General features: G+C 51.5%; 2 protein-coding genes across 3 annotated transcripts; one reads left to right on the top strand and one right to left on the bottom strand.

Annotated features, from left to right (window-relative positions):
• The first annotated feature begins 105 nt into the window (after positions 1–105).
• Positions 106–12,346, top strand: thtpa (thiamine triphosphatase). 2 transcript variants are annotated; one of them, XM_088916715.1, is made up of 3 exons: positions 106–267; positions 1,278–2,012; positions 12,103–12,346. In XM_088916715.1, the coding sequence occupies exons 1-3, from the start codon at positions 198–200 to the stop codon at positions 12,201–12,203; spliced, it is 906 nt and encodes a 301-aa protein (XP_088772841.1). In that variant the 5' UTR covers positions 106–197; the 3' UTR covers positions 12,204–12,346. The 2 variants fall into 2 exon arrangements, with proteins under 2 accessions (XP_088772841.1, XP_088772840.1); XM_088916714.1 differs by having other exon boundaries at positions 122–267; positions 1,281–2,012.
• Positions 12,347–12,554: 208 nt separating this feature from the next.
• On the bottom strand, positions 12,555–15,066 carry LOC148834125 (N-acetyltransferase 8F1-like). The gene is made up of 2 exons (XM_088916733.1): positions 14,637–15,066; positions 12,555–13,602 (listed from the first exon to the last, which is right to left on the bottom strand). The coding sequence occupies exons 1-2, from the start codon at positions 14,680–14,682 to the stop codon at positions 12,920–12,922; spliced, it is 729 nt and encodes a 242-aa protein (XP_088772859.1). The 5' UTR covers positions 14,683–15,066; the 3' UTR covers positions 12,555–12,919.
• Positions 15,067–18,579: the final 3,513 nt, after the last annotated feature.

An 18,579-nucleotide genomic window follows, 5' to 3' on the forward strand; every position in this document is an offset into this window, starting at 1 on the left:
AGCAGTCTGAGCCACTCCAGGCTGGACTGGACTGACTTTACTGTGATCTTGATCAGTTATTAACTGAGATTATAATCAGACTCCACTGACACTGACAGAGCAGTGTGAGACACTCCAGGCTGGACCGGACTGGTCCTTATCTTGTTCTGGGCTGTCAGATATCACTGTTGCTGTGCAGGAGAGAGCGCACTGGGAGGATGAGTGTGGAGGTGGAGAGGAAGTTTGTGTGCGGCCCGGATATCCAGACCAGACTGAACGATTTGGCAGGTGAGCTCCCGCGGGTCTAGCCAGGAAATGTAATCAAATGCGGATGAATCGGATGATCTGTGACCAGGTTAGCGCGGGCTCCTCCCCGGCAGAGCCCCGAGAGTGTGGGAAGATGAGCTGGACGTCCGCTCTGCCCTATTCCCCGGTCCAAGTCAGCTCCGACACGGGGACAGGGGAGAGTGTTTCACAAAGTGAAAAGGAGGAGGTTACCGCCCGCTGGCTCTCAGAGCCACAGTTAAAATGCCTGTTGTGTCCAGGCGTCATGCTCATGTAGTTAATACTCTCCCGCTCTCTCCTCTCCCTCCCTGTCACTCCTCTCTCTCTCCTTTCAAGTTCAAGTTTGTTGTCACATGTACCTGAGTACTATGAAGTGCTTACTTGCGTGTTTTCCTCACCTGACAAATGACCTAACAGGAGACATAACATTGACATAGAAAATGACATCACAAATGACATCACAAATCCTGGAGACAGGAACAGGGTAGTAGCTGTAATTTAAATCTCTTCCTCCCCTCTGCCCCCTCTCCCCTTTCTCTCTCCTCTCGTTCCTATCTCCCCTCTGCCCCTCTCTCCCTTCCCTCTCCTCTCGTTCCTATCTCTCCCCTCTCTCTCCCCTCGTTCCTATCTCCCCTCTCCCTCCTCTCGTTCCTATCTCTCCCCTCTCCCCCCTTTCTCTTTCCTCTCGTTCCTATCTCTCCCCTCTCTCCCCTCTCTCCCCTCTCCCCTCTCCCCTCTCCCCTCTCTCCCTCCTCTCGTTCCTATCTCTCCCCTCTCCCCCCTTTCTCTTTCCTCTCGTTCCTATCTCCCCCCTCTCTCTCCCCTCTCCTCTCTCCCTCCTCTCGTTCCTATCTCTCCCCTCTCTCCCCTCTCTCCCCTCTCCCCTCTCTTTCCTCTCGTTCCTATCTCTCCCCTCTCTCCCCTCTCCCCTCTCTTTCCTCTCGTTCCTATCTCTCCCCTCTCCCCTCTCTCCCCTCTCCTCTCTCTCCCCTCTCTCTCCTCTCTGTCGGTAGCAGTGTGTCTGGGACGCGCTCAGTTCCTGGACCAGTATTTTGACACTCCTGACTGTCGTCTCACGCTCCGGGACGTCTGGTTGCGCTGCCGCCAGGGCTGCTGGGAGCTGAAGTGTCGCGACGGAGCGACACGGCGCCGGAGCGCTGCGGAGAGCCGCCAACAGGAGAGAGGAGGGGACTCACTCTGCACCCGCTACCGGGAGATCACAGAGCTGGCGGAGGTCATCGCCAGGGTGAGAGAGGAGCTGCGAGAGGGAGACCACGAGCAAGCAGTGAGGGTTCGAGACGGACAGATGAGGGAAGATGGAGGGGGAGAAGGAAAAAGCCCAGCTTCAACAGAGACACCGGTGACTGGAACTGGAGCCCGCCTTGGGACAGGAAGTGACATCGGGCAAGGACATGCAGAAATCCCACCCACAGGAAGTGACATCAAGACAAGTGATACAGAAGACCTTCCCACAGGAAGTCAGGTGTCAGGGGGAGAGGAGGAGAATAGTAGCCCCTCCTGGGTTCGAGAACTCGGCCTCTTCCCCTTTGCTCAGTTCACCACTGAGAGGTGCTCTTACATCCTGCCCATGGAGGGGGAGGAAGAAGAGGTGGAGGGAGGGGGGACGCGGGTCGATCTGGACCGGACAGATTTTGGGTTCTGTGTTGGTGAGATCGAGGTGCTGGTCCAGAGCCCAGAGGAGATGGATTCTGCACTCAGGAAGATTGAGAAGACAGCCCAGAGACTGGGTAACTGACTGTCTGTGTGACTGTGAATGAGTCTGTGTGACTGGCTGTCTGGCTGACTGCGTGTCTGAGGGTCTGTATTAACTCTCTGTCTGGCTGACTGTGTGTCTGAGGGTCTGTATTAACTCTCTGTCTGGCTGACTGTGTGTCTGAGGGTCTGTATTAACTCTCCGTCTGGCTGACAGTGTGTCTGAGGGTCTGTATCAACTCTCTGTCTGGCTGACTGTGTATCTCAAGTCTGTATTAACTCTCTGTCTGGCTGACTGTGTGTCTGAGGGTCTGTATTAACTCTCTGTCTGGTTGACTGCATGTCTCAGGTCTGTATGAACTCTCTGTCTGGCTGACTGCGTGTCTGAGGGTCTGTATCAACCCTCTGTCTGGCTGACTGTGTGTCTGAGGGTCTGTATCAACTCTCTGTCTGGTTGACTGCATGTCTCAGGTCTGTATTAACTCTCTGTCTGGCTGACTGCGTGTCTGAGGGTCTGTATCAACTCTCTGTCTGGGTGACTGTGTGTCTGAGGGTCTGTATTAACTCTCTGTCTGGCTGACTGCGTGTCTGAGGGTCTGTATCAACTCTCTGTCTGGCTGACTGTGTGTCTGAGGGTCTGTATTAACTCTCTGTCTGGCTGACTGTGTGTCTGAGGGTCTGTATCAACTCTCCGTCTGGCTGACTGTGTGTCTGAGGGTCTGTATCAACTCTCTGTCTGGCTGACTGCGTGTCTGAGGGTCTGTATCAACTCTCTGTCTGGCTGACTGTGTGTCTGAGGGTCTGTATCAACTCTCTGTCTGGTTGACTGCATGTCTCAGGTCTGTATTAACTCTCTGTCTGGCTGACTGCGTGTCTGAGGGTCTGTATCAACTCTCTGTCTGGGTGACTGTGTGTCTGAGGGTCTGTATTAACTCTCTGTCTGGCTGACTGCGTGTCTGAGGGTCTGTATCAACTCTCTGTCTGGCTGACTGTGTGTCTGAGGGTCTGTATCAACTCTCCGTCTGGCTGACTGTGTGTCTGAGGGTCTGTATCAACTCTCTGTCTGGCTGACTGTGTGTCTGAGGGTCTGTATCAACTCTCTGTCTGGCTGACTGTGTGTCTCAAGTCTGTATTAGCTCTCTGTCTGGCTGACTGTGTGTCTGAGGGTATGTATTAACTCTCTGTCTGGCTGACTGTGTATCTCAAGTCTGTATTAACTCTCTGTCTGGCTGACTGTGTGTCTCAAGTCTGTATTAACTCTCTGTCTGGCTGACTGCGTGTCTGAGGGTCTGTATTAACTCTGTCTGGTTGACTGCGTGTCTGAGGGTCTGTATTAACTCTGTCTGGTTGACTGCGTGTCTGAGGGTCTGTATTAACTCTCTGTCTGGCTGACTGTGTGTCTGAGGGTCTGTATCAACTCTCTGTCTGGCTGACTGTGTGTCTGAGGGTCTGTATCAACTCTCTGTCTGGCTGACTGTGTGTCTGAGGGTCTGTATTAACTCTCTGTCTGGCTGACTGTGTGTCTGAGGGTCTGTATCAACTCTCCGTCTGGCTGACTGCGTGTCTGAGGGTCTGTATCAACTCTCTGTCTGGCTGACTGTGTGTCTGAGGGTCTGTATCAACTCTCTGTCTGGTTGACTGCATGTCTCAGGTCTGTATTAACTCTCTGTCTGGCTGACTGTGTGTCTGAGGGTCTGTATCAACTCTCCGTCTGGCTGACTGTGTGTCTGAGGGTCTGTATCAACTCTCTGTCTGGCTGACTGTGTGTCTGAGGGTCTGTATCAACTCTCTGTCTGGCTGACTGTGTGTCTCAAGTCTGTATTAGCTCTCTGTCTGGCTGACTGTGTGTCTGAGGGTCTGTATTAACTCTCTGTCTGGCTGACTGTGTATCTCAAGTCTGTATTAACTCTCTGTCTGGCTGACTGTGTGTCTGAGAGTCTGTATTAACTCTCTGTCTGGCTGACTGCGTGTCTGAGGGTCTGTATTAACTCTGTCTGGCTGACTGCGTGTCTGAGGGTCTGTATTAACTCTGTCTGGTTGACTGCGTGTCTGAGGGTCTGTATTAACTCTCTGTCTGGCTGACTGTGTGTCTGAGGGTCTGTATCAACTCTCTGTCTGGCTGACTGTGTGTCTGAGGGTCTGTATCAACTCTCTGTCTGGCTGACTGCGTGTCTGAGGGTCTGTATTAACTCTCTGTCTGGCTGACTGTGTGTCTGAGGGTCTGTATTAACTCTCCGTCTGGCTGACTGCGTGTCTGAGGGTCTGTATTAACTCTCCGTCTGGCTGACTGCGTGTCTGAGGGTCTGTATTAACTCTCCGTCTGGCTGACTGTGTGTCTGAGGTTCTGTATTAACTCTCCGTCTGGCAGACTGTGTGTCTGAGGGTCTGTATCAACTCTCTGTCTGGCTGATTGTGTGTCTGAGGGTCTGTATCAACTCTCTATCTGGCTGACTGTGTGTCTCAAGTCTGTATCAACTCTCTGTCTGGCTGACTGTGTGTCTGAGGGTCTGTATTAACTCTGTCTGGTTGACTGCGTGTCTGAGGGTCTGTATTAACTCTCTGTCTGGCTGACTGTGTGTCTGAGGGTCTGTATCAACTCTCCGTCTGGCTGACTGTGTGTCTCAGGTCTGTATTAACTCTCTGTCTGGCTGACTGTGTGTCTGAGGGCCTGTATCAACTCTCTGTCTGGCTGACTGCGTGTCTGAGGGTCTGTATCAACTCTCTGTCTGGCTGACTGCGTGTCTGAGGGTCTGTATTAACTCTCTGTCTGGCTGACTGCGTGTCTGAGGGTCTGTATCAACTCTCTGTCTGGGTGACTGTGTGTCTGAGGGTCTGTATTAACTCTCTGTCTGGTTGACTGCGTGTCTGAGGGTCTGTATTAACTCTCTGTCTGGCTGACTGTGTGTCTGAGGGTCTGTATCAACTCTCTGTCTGGCTGACTGTGTGTCTGAGGGTCTGTATTAACTCTCTGTCTGGCTGACTGTGTGTCTGAGGGTCTGTATTAACTCTCTGTCTGTCTGACTGCGTGTCTGAGGGTCTGTATTAACTCTCTGTCTGTCTGACTGCGTGTCTGAGGGTCTGTATTAACTCTCTGTCTGGCTGACTGCATGTCTGAGGGTCTGTATTAACTCTCTGTCTGGCTGACTGTGTGTCTCAGGTCTGTATTAACTCTCTGTCTGGCTGACTGCGTGTCTGAGGGTCTGTATCAACTCTCTGTCTGGCTGACTGCGTGTCTGAGGGTCTGTATTAACTCTCTGTCTGGCTGACTGCGTGTCTGAGGGTATGTATTAACTCTCTGTCTGGCTGACTGTGTGTCTGAGGGTCTGTATCAACACTCTGTCTGGCTGACTGTGTGTCTGAGGGCCTGTATCAACTCTCTGTCTGGCTGACTGCGTGTCTGAGGGTCTCTATCAACTCTCTGTCTGGCTGACTGCGTGTCTGAGGGTCTGTATTAACTCTCTGTCTGGCTGACTGCGTGTCTGAGGGTATGTATTAACTCTCTGTCTGTCTGACTGCGTGTCTGAGGGTCTGTATTAACTCTCTGTCTGGCTGACTGTGTGTCTCAGGTCTGTATTAACTCTCTGTCTGGCTGACTGCGTGTCTGAGGGTCTGTATTAACTCTCTGTCTGGCTGACTGCGTGTCTGAGGGTCTGTATTAACTCTCTGTCTGGCTGACTGCGTGTCTGAGGGTCTGTATTAACTCTCTGTCTGGCTGACTGCGTGTCTGAGGGTATGTATTAACTCTCTGTCTGGCTGACTGTGTGTCTGAGGGTCTGTATCAACTCTCTGTCTGGCTGACTGCGTGTCTGAGGGTCTGTATCAACTCTCTGTCTGGCTGACTGTGTGTCTGAGGGTCTGTATCAACTCTCTGTCTGGCTGACTGTGTGTCTCAAGTCTGTATTAGCTCTCTGTCTGGCTGACTGTGTGTCTGAGGGTCTGTATTAACTCTCTGTCTGGCTGACTGTGTATCTCAAGTCTGTATTAACTCTCTGTCTGGCTGACTGTGTGTCTGAGAGTCTGTATTAACTCTCTGTCTGGCTGACTGCGTGTCTGAGGGTCTGTATTAACTCTGTCTGGCTGACTGCGTGTCTGAGGGTCTGTATTAACTCTGTCTGGTTGACTGCGTGTCTGAGGGTCTGTATTAACTCTCTGTCTGGCTGACTGTGTGTCTGAGGGTCTGTATCAACTCTCTGTCTGGCTGACTGTGTGTCTGAGGGTCTGTATCAACTCTCTGTCTGGCTGACTGCGTGTCTGAGGGTCTGTATTAACTCTCTGTCTGGCTGACTGTGTGTCTGAGGGTCTGTATTAACTCTCCGTCTGGCTGACTGCGTGTCTGAGGGTCTGTATTAACTCTCCGTCTGGCTGACTGCGTGTCTGAGGGTCTGTATTAACTCTCCGTCTGGCTGACTGTGTGTCTGAGGTTCTGTATTAACTCTCCGTCTGGCAGACTGTGTGTCTGAGGGTCTGTATCAACTCTCTGTCTGGCTGATTGTGTGTCTGAGGGTCTGTATCAACTCTCTATCTGGCTGACTGTGTGTCTCAAGTCTGTATCAACTCTCTGTCTGGCTGACTGTGTGTCTGAGGGTCTGTATTAACTCTGTCTGGTTGACTGCGTGTCTGAGGGTCTGTATTAACTCTCTGTCTGGCTGACTGTGTGTCTGAGGGTCTGTATCAACTCTCCGTCTGGCTGACTGTGTGTCTCAGGTCTGTATTAACTCTCTGTCTGGCTGACTGTGTGTCTGAGGGCCTGTATCAACTCTCTGTCTGGCTGACTGCGTGTCTGAGGGTCTGTATCAACTCTCTGTCTGGCTGACTGCGTGTCTGAGGGTCTGTATTAACTCTCTGTCTGGCTGACTGCGTGTCTGAGGGTCTGTATCAACTCTCTGTCTGGGTGACTGTGTGTCTGAGGGTCTGTATTAACTCTCTGTCTGGTTGACTGCGTGTCTGAGGGTCTGTATTAACTCTCTGTCTGGCTGACTGTGTGTCTGAGGGTCTGTATCAACTCTCTGTCTGGCTGACTGTGTGTCTGAGGGTCTGTATTAACTCTCTGTCTGGCTGACTGTGTGTCTGAGGGTCTGTATTAACTCTCTGTCTGTCTGACTGCGTGTCTGAGGGTCTGTATTAACTCTCTGTCTGTCTGACTGCGTGTCTGAGGGTCTGTATTAACTCTCTGTCTGGCTGACTGCATGTCTGAGGGTCTGTATTAACTCTCTGTCTGGCTGACTGTGTGTCTCAGGTCTGTATTAACTCTCTGTCTGGCTGACTGCGTGTCTGAGGGTCTGTATCAACTCTCTGTCTGGCTGACTGCGTGTCTGAGGGTCTGTATTAACTCTCTGTCTGGCTGACTGCGTGTCTGAGGGTATGTATTAACTCTCTGTCTGGCTGACTGTGTGTCTGAGGGTCTGTATCAACACTCTGTCTGGCTGACTGTGTGTCTGAGGGCCTGTATCAACTCTCTGTCTGGCTGACTGCGTGTCTGAGGGTCTCTATCAACTCTCTGTCTGGCTGACTGCGTGTCTGAGGGTCTGTATTAACTCTCTGTCTGGCTGACTGCGTGTCTGAGGGTATGTATTAACTCTCTGTCTGTCTGACTGCGTGTCTGAGGGTCTGTATTAACTCTCTGTCTGGCTGACTGTGTGTCTCAGGTCTGTATTAACTCTCTGTCTGGCTGACTGCGTGTCTGAGGGTCTGTATTAACTCTCTGTCTGGCTGACTGCGTGTCTGAGGGTCTGTATTAACTCTCTGTCTGGCTGACTGCGTGTCTGAGGGTCTGTATTAACTCTCTGTCTGGCTGACTGCGTGTCTGAGGGTATGTATTAACTCTCTGTCTGGCTGACTGTGTGTCTGAGGGTCTGTATCAACTCTCTGTCTGGCTGACTGCGTGTCTGAGGGTCTGTATTAACTCTCTGTCTGGCTGACTGCGTGTCTGAGGGTCTGTATTAACTCTCTGTCTGGCTGACTGCATGTCTGAGGGTCTGTATTAACTCTCTGTCTGGCTGACTGTGTGTCTCAGGTCTGTATTAACTCTCTGTCTGGCTGACTGCGTGTCTGAGGGTCTGTATCAACTCTCTGTCTGGCTGACTGCGTGTCTGAGGGTCTGTATTAACTCTCTGTCTGGCTGACTGCGTGTCTGAGGGTATGTATTAACTCTCTGTCTGGCTGACTGTGTGTCTGAGGGTCTGTATCAACACTCTGTCTGGCTGACTGTGTGTCTGAGGGCCTGTATCAACTCTCTGTCTGGCTGACTGCGTGTCTGAGGGTCTCTATCAACTCTCTGTCTGGCTGACTGCGTGTCTGAGGGTCTGTATTAACTCTCTGTCTGGCTGACTGCGTGTCTGAGGGTATGTATTAACTCTCTGTCTGTCTGACTGCGTGTCTGAGGGTCTGTATTAACTCTCTGTCTGGCTGACTGTGTGTCTCAGGTCTGTATTAACTCTCTGTCTGGCTGACTGCGTGTCTGAGGGTCTGTATTAACTCTCTGTCTGGCTGACTGCGTGTCTGAGGGTCTGTATTAACTCTCTGTCTGGCTGACTGCGTGTCTGAGGGTCTGTATTAACTCTCTGTCTGGCTGACTGCGTGTCTGAGGGTATGTATTAACTCTCTGTCTGGCTGACTGTGTGTCTGAGGGTCTGTATCAACTCTCTGTCTGGCTGACTGCGTGTCTGAGGGTCTGTATCAACTCTCTGTCTGGCTGACTGTGTGTCTGAGGGTCTGTATCAACTCTCTGTCTGGCTGACTGTGTGTCTCAAGTCTGTATTAGCTCTCTGTCTGGCTGACTGTGTGTCTGAGGGTCTGTATTAACTCTCTGTCTGGCTGACTGTGTATCTCAAGTCTGTATTAACTCTCTGTCTGGCTGACTGTGTGTCTGAGAGTCTGTATTAACTCTCTGTCTGGCTGACTGCGTGTCTGAGGGTCTGTATTAACTCTGTCTGGCTGACTGCGTGTCTGAGGGTCTGTATTAACTCTGTCTGGTTGACTGCGTGTCTGAGGGTCTGTATTAACTCTCTGTCTGGCTGACTGTGTGTCTGAGGGTCTGTATCAACTCTCTGTCTGGCTGACTGTGTGTCTGAGGGTCTGTATCAACTCTCTGTCTGGCTGACTGCGTGTCTGAGGGTCTGTATTAACTCTCTGTCTGGCTGACTGTGTGTCTGAGGGTCTGTATTAACTCTCCGTCTGGCTGACTGCGTGTCTGAGGGTCTGTATTAACTCTCCGTCTGGCTGACTGCGTGTCTGAGGGTCTGTATTAACTCTCCGTCTGGCTGACTGTGTGTCTGAGGTTCTGTATTAACTCTCCGTCTGGCAGACTGTGTGTCTGAGGGTCTGTATCAACTCTCTGTCTGGCTGATTGTGTGTCTGAGGGTCTGTATCAACTCTCTATCTGGCTGACTGTGTGTCTCAAGTCTGTATCAACTCTCTGTCTGGCTGACTGTGTGTCTGAGGGTCTGTATTAACTCTGTCTGGTTGACTGCGTGTCTGAGGGTCTGTATTAACTCTCTGTCTGGCTGACTGTGTGTCTGAGGGTCTGTATCAACTCTCCGTCTGGCTGACTGTGTGTCTCAGGTCTGTATTAACTCTCTGTCTGGCTGACTGTGTGTCTGAGGGCCTGTATCAACTCTCTGTCTGGCTGACTGCGTGTCTGAGGGTCTGTATCAACTCTCTGTCTGGCTGACTGCGTGTCTGAGGGTCTGTATTAACTCTCTGTCTGGCTGACTGCGTGTCTGAGGGTCTGTATCAACTCTCTGTCTGGGTGACTGTGTGTCTGAGGGTCTGTATTAACTCTCTGTCTGGTTGACTGCGTGTCTGAGGGTCTGTATTAACTCTCTGTCTGGCTGACTGTGTGTCTGAGGGTCTGTATCAACTCTCTGTCTGGCTGACTGTGTGTCTGAGGGTCTGTATTAACTCTCTGTCTGGCTGACTGTGTGTCTGAGGGTCTGTATTAACTCTCTGTCTGTCTGACTGCGTGTCTGAGGGTCTGTATTAACTCTCTGTCTGTCTGACTGCGTGTCTGAGGGTCTGTATTAACTCTCTGTCTGGCTGACTGCATGTCTGAGGGTCTGTATTAACTCTCTGTCTGGCTGACTGTGTGTCTCAGGTCTGTATTAACTCTCTGTCTGGCTGACTGCGTGTCTGAGGGTCTGTATCAACTCTCTGTCTGGCTGACTGCGTGTCTGAGGGTCTGTATTAACTCTCTGTCTGGCTGACTGCGTGTCTGAGGGTATGTATTAACTCTCTGTCTGGCTGACTGTGTGTCTGAGGGTCTGTATCAACACTCTGTCTGGCTGACTGTGTGTCTGAGGGCCTGTATCAACTCTCTGTCTGGCTGACTGCGTGTCTGAGGGTATGTATTAACTCTCTGTCTGTCTGACTGCGTGTCTGAGGGTCTGTATTAACTCTCTGTCTGGCTGACTGTGTGTCTCAGGTCTGTATTAACTCTCTGTCTGGCTGACTGCGTGTCTGAGGGTCTGTATTAACTCTCTGTCTGGCTGACTGCGTGTCTGAGGGTCTGTATTAACTCTCTGTCTGGCTGACTGCGTGTCTGAGGGTCTGTATTAACTCTCTGTCTGGCTGACTGCGTGTCTGAGGGTATGTATGAACTCTCTGTCTGGCTGACTGTGTGTCTGAGGGTCTGTATCAACTCTCTGTCTGGCTGACTGCGTGTCTGAGGGTCTGTATCAACTCTCTGTCTGGCTGACTGCGTGTCTGAGGGTCTGTATCAACTCTCTGTCTGGCTGACTGCGTGTCTGAGGGTCTGTATCAACTCTCTGTCTGGCTGACTGCGTGTCTGAGGGTCTGTATTAACTCTCTGTCTGGCTGACTGCATGTCTGAGGGTCTGTATTAACTCTCTGTCTGGCTGACTGTGTGTCTGAGGGTCTGTATTAACTCTCCGTCTGGCTGACAGTGTGTCTGAGGGTCTGTATCAACTCTCTGTCTGGCTGACTGTGTATCTCAAGTCTGTATTAACTCTCTGTCTGGCTGACTGTGTGTCTGAGGGTCTGTATGAACTCTCTGTCTGGCTGACTGCGTGTCTGAGGGTCTGTATCAACTCTCTGTCTGGCTGACTGTGTGTCTGAGGGTCTGTATTAACTCTCTGTCTGGCTGACTGCGTGTCTGAGGGTCTGTATTAACTCTCTGTCTGGCTGACTGCGTGTCTGAGGGTCTGTATTAACTCTCTGTCTGGCTGACTGCGTGTCTGAGGGTCTGTATTAACTCTCTGTCTGGCTGACTGTGTGTCTGAGGGTCTGTATTAACTCTCTGTCTGGCTGACTGCATGTCTGAGGGTCTGTATTAACTCTCTGTCTGGCTGACTGCGTGTCTGAGGGTCTGTATTAACTCTCTGTCTGGCTGACTGCGTGTCTGAGGGTCTGTATTAACTCTCTGTCTGGCTGACTGTGTGTCTGAGGGTCTGTATTAACTCTCTGTCTGGCTGACTGCGTGTCTCAGGTCTGTATCAACTCTCTGTCTGGCTGACTGTGTGTCTGAGGCTCTGTATTAACTCTCCGTCTGGCTGACTGCGTGTCTCAGGTCTGTATTAACTCTCTGGCTGACTGCGTGTCTCAGGTCTGTATTAACTCTCTGTCTGGCTGACTGTGTGTCTGAGGGTATGTATTAACTCTCTGTCTGGCTGACTGTGTGTCTCAGGTCTGTATTAACTCTCTGTCTGGCTGACTGCGTGTCTCAGGTCTGTATTAACTCTGTCTGGCTGACTGCGTGTCTGAGGGTCTGTATCAACTCTCTGTCTGGTTGACTGCATGTCTCAGGTCTGTATTAACTCTCTGTCTGGCTGACTGTGTGTCTGAGGGTCTGTATTAACTCTCTGTCTGGCTGACTGCGTGTCTGAGGGTCTGTATTAACTCTCTGTCTGGCTGACTGTGTGTCTGAGGGTCTGTATTAACTCTCCGTCTGGCTGACTGCGTGTCTCAAGTCTGTATTAACTCTCTGTCTGGCTGACTGTGTGTCTGAGGGTCTGTATTAACTCTCTGTTTGGCTGACTGCATGTCTCAGGTCTGTATTAGCTCTCTGTCTGGCTGACTGTGTGTCTGAGGGTCTGTATTAACTCTCCGTCTGGCTGACTGCGTGTCTCAGGTCTGTATTAACTCTCTGTCTGGCTGACCGTGTGTCTGCAGGTCTGTCTGGGGATCGGAAGGTTCCGGGGAAGATGGACGCTTATTTACAGAAGTTCCGCCCAGAGCATTATGGGAAACTGCTTTCTGCCCACGTGCTCTGACAGCAGGAGTCGGAAGTAACATGGACTCCATGCAGCGTAGATGTTAATCATTCTTATTCGTTGGACATTTCCTAGTTCTCCACTTGTCTGTTCTGACTGCTTTCCTTGGCCAAGGTCAAGCGCAGTGACATCAGAGGATGAAATAAAAGAGCATGTGGACACGGAGTGGTGTGTCTCCCAGCCTGCGATTTCCACTGTCGCACGATCATGACAGATCGTGCGAACGCCAACACAGGCCCACAGGTCAGTGTCCCAGCATACACAGACTGAGAGTGTACTCCAGCACGGCGCGTCCATCCTCCTGCGATGCTCCACTCTGATCACACGGCTGCAGCTCAGACTGCTCTTCAGTTGTTTTTTATTAGTGCTTTTAGACATCCAGACCCCCAACACAGAGACGTCTGCCTGTCATATAACAGCAGTGAGGAGTGATACAAGTATAGTTGAAATAAAGGATACTGCTCCAGTACAGGAGAACAGTCCTGTTACAATAGGAGCTACAGTCCAGTACAGGAGAACAGTCCTGTTACAATAGGAGCTACAGTCCAGTACAGGAGAACAGTCTGTTACAATAGGAGCTACAGTCCAGTACAGTAGAACAGTCTGTTACAATAGGAGCTACAGTCCAGTACAGGAGAACAGTCCTGTTACAATAGGAGCTACAGTCCAGTACAGCAGGACAGTCCTATCCCAGGAGACGTGGTGCAGGGAGTGTGTCACAGCAGCTTCTCCAGGCTCAGGACAGTGACACGGCTCAGTCTGGCCGCCCACTGGGGGAGGGTGGGGGTGAGCTGAGTGCGAACGTGCGTGAAGCCCAGCGCGAGGTACAGGCGGCAGGCGTCCGTCTGGACGCTGGAGGTCTCCAGGGCGACGCGCGAGAACCCCCGGGCCCGGCAGAACTCCAGGGCGACCTGGGTCAGGCGGGACCCCAGGCCTCGGCGGCGAAACGCGGGAGACACGTTCAGCCGGAGCACCTCCCCGCACTCTCTCCCGGCCCCGTCTCCCCGCCTCACCACGGCAACCGTCCCGGCGACGACCCTGGACCCCCCCGCTTCTTCGGCCTCCGCCACCCAGAAGCAGCGGTCGGGGTGGGACAGGAAGTGGGCCGGGATGTCGCTCATGTCCGTGCGCAGCTTCGCCCGCACGTAGCCGTGGAACGTCTCGCGGCACACGAGGAGCAGCAGGCCGGCCCACGCCGCCACAGCCGCCGCGGCCGGCCACAGGCTGCCCCGGGACACCGCCGCAGCCGCCACGGCCAGGCTCAGGGCCCAGCCCACGTTGTCAGGGTGGAGCAGCGCCTGCCGGAACGCTGGGAGGACGTGCTCGGTGATCCCGGAGCGGAATAGAGTGACAACAGCATCGTGGTCTGAAGGCTGGTACTTCCTGATCACACACTGCACTGAGAGAGAGGGGTTCATACAGACACACCGACTGGACACTCCAGTACATTAACACTGCACTGAGAGAGAGGGGTTCATACAGACACACTGACTGACTGGACACTCCAGTACATTAACACTGCACTGAGAGAGAGGGGTTCATACAGACACACTGACTGACTGGACACTCCAGTACATTAACACTGCACTGAGAGAGAGGGGTTCATACAGACACACTGACTGACTGGACACTCCAGTACATGAACACTGCACTGAGAGAGAGGGGTTCATACAGACACACTGACTGGACACTCCAGTACATTAACACTGCACTGAGAGAGAGGGGTTCATACAGACACACTGACTGACTGGACACTCCAGTACATTAACACTGCACTGAGAGAGAGGGGTTAATACAGACACACTGACTGACTGGACACTCCAGTACATTAACACTGCACTGAGAGAGAGGGGTTCATACAGACACACTGACTGACTGGACACTCCAGTACATTAACACTGCACTGAGAGAGAGGGGTTCATACAGACACACTGACTGGACACTCCAGTACATTAACACTGCACTGAGAGAGAGGGGTTCATACAGACATACTGACTGGACACTCCAGTACATTAACACTGCACTGAGAGAGAGGGGTTCATACAGACACACTGACTGACTGGACACTCCAGTACATTAACACTGCACTGAGAGAGAGGGGTTCATACAGACACACTGACTGGACACTCCAGTACATTAACACTGCACTGAGAGAGGGGTTCATACAGACACACTGACTGACTGGACACTCCAGTACATTAACACTGCACTGAGAGAGAGGGGTTAATACAGACACACTGACTGACTGGACACTCCAGTACATTAACACTGCACTGAGAGAGAGGGGTTAATACAGACACACTGACTGAACACTCCAGTACATTAACACTGCACTGAGAGAGAGGGGTTCATACAGACACACTGATTGGATATTACAGTAAATTAGTGATGTGCTGAGAGATGCACAAGCAAAGAGATGTTAAAATCACTTACTGTTTTTGTGTTGTCTCTGCTTACTGCTCTGTTTCTCTTCTTTCATGTTTCTCTCTGTCTCCTCTCGAATGTGACTTCTGCTCCCTGCCCTTCTGCACTTTAACCACTGCAATCACTCTGCACACGTGACACACACCTGCAACTTCACATACACCCACAACCGCACACGCGACACTCATACTCACAATCTCACACGTGACACACACCTGCAACTTCACATACACCCACAACCGCACACGCGACACTCATACTCACAATCTCACACGTGACACACACCTGCAACTTCACATGCACCCACAACCTCACACACACTCACAATCTCACACATGACACACACACCCATAACCTCAAACTTACAGCCGAACAACACACACATTCACAACTTCATGCACACTCACAACCTCACGCACACCCATAACCTCACACATGACACACACACTCACACCCTCACCCACGCTCACAACCTCACACGTGACATACACAGACCCATAACCTCAAACTCGCACCCATACAACACACACACTCACAACCTCACACCCCCCCACCGCTGTGTGTGTCCAGGTGCAGGCAGCGTGTGCAGCGAGTGTCCTCCTGTGGCTGAACTGAACTCACGTTACTGCAGCTGCCCGCTGTTATCGGTGGGAGTGTACATACCAGTTTTTACAGAGAGAAAATTGACCCGGGACAGTGGGCTGCAGCGCAAACGTCAGTAAGATGAGAGAGCACCTCAGGGACAGGCTCGACAAACTTGTCTTGTGTTTTCACCGACATATCAGGTTTGACCCAAAACTAAAGTGACTCAAAGGACCGGGGTGTACACATCCCCCCCCAAAAAAACAGGAGAGAAAACAGCACGTGTGTATGTGCCGTGTGCCAGTATCTCGCATTTCCAGAGCACCTGCAGACAGAAAGCGAGTTAGTTAGAAGCTTAACGAGGAGAAACCCTGTGACGCCAGATACAGCTGCGTCTCTAAGACACGCCCCCTTTGTCCCCGGGGCTGCCATGCCCCGCCCCCGTGTGCTCTCACCATCCAGTCAGATCGTGCCAACCGGCGTTTCCCCCGCCTCCTCGGCACACGGCTCCTCCCCCTCCACTTCTCCATTTTTTTTTTCCAATTCAATTCAAACTACTTCAGTCGTGCCCGGGGGTGACTTACACAGCAAGCAGTGCAACATGCTGTACTGTACAACACAGTCCAGATACAGCTGCTGAGGAACACAGTAACACAACACTTTGAAGAAAAAGAAGACGTGAAAAAGACATGAGACATAAAAACGCATAATAGAAAAAATACACAGAGAGAGAAAATAACACAAACAGCAAACAGACCATAAAGTGATCATGAAAGCAGTTGTGTGCATGGTGAGGACTCTGTCCTATACTACAAGATAAATAATAATCAGATCATTAGATATTTAAGAAAGTATAAAAGTACGTGTACATTTGGTTGGGGGGCGCTCACCCTGCGGTCTGTGTGGGTCCTAACGCCCCAGTACAGTGATGGGGACAGTAGTATCTAAAAAGGCGCTGTCCTTTAGATGAGACGTAAAACGGAGGTCCTGACTCTCTGTGGTCAGTAAAAACCCCAGGGTGTTTCTCGAAGAGAGTAGGGGTGTTACCCCAGCATGCTGCCCAAATTTCCTCCTGGCCTTTACCAGTCATGGCCTCCTGATAACCCCCCTCTCTGAACTGGCCTCATCACTCTGCTCTCCTCCCCACTGAGAGCTGGTGTGTGTGAGCAGACTGGAGCATCATCCAGGTGGGGCTGCACACTGGTGGTGCTGGAGGGGATCCCCATTACCTGTCAAGAGCTTTGAGGGGAGTGTCCAGAAAAGCGCTGTATAACTCTAAGGAATTCTGATGATGTTGATGTAGATTCCTGTCATGAATGTGCTTGTGACTTCTGTCATCTATCACAGTGGGGAGAATCCCAGACTCTCTTTGCAGTCTGATCAGCTCTGCACTCCTCCCCACTGATAGCTGATGTGTGGTGAGAGTACTGGTGCACTATGGCTGCCGTCACATCATCCAGGTGGGGCTGCACACTGGTCGTCCTGCCCTGTGGACAGAGGAAAGCTCTTCCCGGAGGCCGAGGCCTGGGAGGCTGCAGAGGGCTGTGGGATCGAGGTGGGCGCTCAGTGGTGGCGCCCTGCTGGGCTCCCAGCTGCCACAGGGGTCTGAAAGGCTCTCCGGGGACTCGACAGCTGAGGGCCACAACATTCTGAAGGCCGAGTTGGTCAATGGTGGGCGAGTGATGTGAACCGGCAGACGTTAGATCTGATCTGATGTGATCTGATCTGATCTAAAATACTTTTGGATAAAAGTAGTGAGAGAATGGTGAGAGAAGTCTTTTGTGGGCTCCGAAGGAGCTCGGGTGTCTCAGACCACACCAGCGCTGTATGCGATTACTCCACAAGAAACTTGAGTTCATCGTCCAACGCAGTGGACTACACCACCAGACCCCCCACCATGGATCGCTGTGGGAATGATGTTTTTCAAATCAGCAGTCATTTCTTTTGTTTCTGACACCTTCATAAGATAATATCACTTTATTGGCCCTATACAATCTCTTGCATTAGGAATGTGTCTTTTCCCAGACCCCAGCTTGCTCTCCATGAGACACACAGAGAGGGAGAGAAGCTGGGGGTCAGAGCGCAGGGTCAGCCATTTATACAGCACCCCTGGAGCAGCTGGGGTGAAGGGCCTCGCTCAGGGGCCCAGCGGAGTAGGATTCCTCTGCCAGCCATGGGATTCGAACCAGCAACCTTCCAGCCACAGGCGCAGATCCAGAGCCGCCGCCCCACCCTTCCTCTCCTGGTAAGAAGTATCAGACCAGTTGCCGAATTCGTGCGGACTGGGTCTGTGTGCTCATCCAGGCTCTGAGAGGAGGGACAGTAGTACACTGTCACCAGCAGGCTTGGTGATGTAATGATCTTCACAGTTGCTTCGACAGCCATCGGTATATAAGAGGAAGAGAAGGGGGGGGGGGATAGCACCTCCTTGTGGTGATCCAGCAGAACTACAAACGGAGTCAGAGGCCAAACCATTAACAGATACATTTTGTGTTCTATTGACCAGAAAACTAGCGATGCACATGATCAGCTGATGATCTCATTTGAAACCTGTGATTAGGTTTTCAACCCAAATGTGTGGCTGCATTGTGTGAAAGGCTGATGAGGATGCAGCAGACACAAGTCTGGCTGCTGATTTATTCCGCTCTAAGTGCTTATACAGAATCAATCAAAGGTTCGATCAATCAGTCAGAGTTTATTTATCAAAAGCACAACAATACCGCCTGCAGCAGTAGAAATGTCTTTTCTACGAGCTCACCTGGGAGATATAAATATCACAAAATTAAAGTTAGAAAATAAGGTGACATAATGATAGATAATAGTGCGGTAGAAATTGAATGAGATAAAGTCAGACAGAGCTCAGTATAGATATAAATGGAGCTGCTCTGTGTCCAGGGTGTGTGCAGTACAGTGTGTCCCAGTAGTGCAGTGTGCTGAATACAGTGAGAACTGTGTCCCTGTAGCCAGTACAGGTGATTTGCTGAAGGAGCTGCAGCTTGGCTGTTTAGCAGTCTTACTGCCTGGAGGTAGAAGCTGTTCCCTGATCTGTTGGACTTTGACCGAATGCTTTGGTACCGTTTATTGGACGGTAGGAGAGAACACAGTTTGTGACCTGGATGACTGGGGTCCTCGAGAATGGACCTGGACTTCTAAAAGAAAAATCTTAGCATCATGGGCTCCCCTTCCAGGATGGCAGGCCAACTGGAGGGGGTCGGGACCTGACTCTACTGCGGCCACGGTATGGGACTGGACTGCTTCTTCAAGAGTCCTGCTTGCTAATGGAGCCAGAGCTGTTGGCCTCAAGTCAAGTCTAGTCCTCTTAGGAACAGGTACAGGTGTGGAGAGCTTCCGAACAGCCCACTGCCCACCA

This window comes from Atractosteus spatula, chromosome 5 (genome assembly GCF_055471065.1).
Source record: "Atractosteus spatula isolate fAtrSpa1 chromosome 5, fAtrSpa1.hap1, whole genome shotgun sequence".
NCBI lineage: Eukaryota > Metazoa > Chordata > Actinopteri > Semionotiformes > Lepisosteidae > Atractosteus > Atractosteus spatula.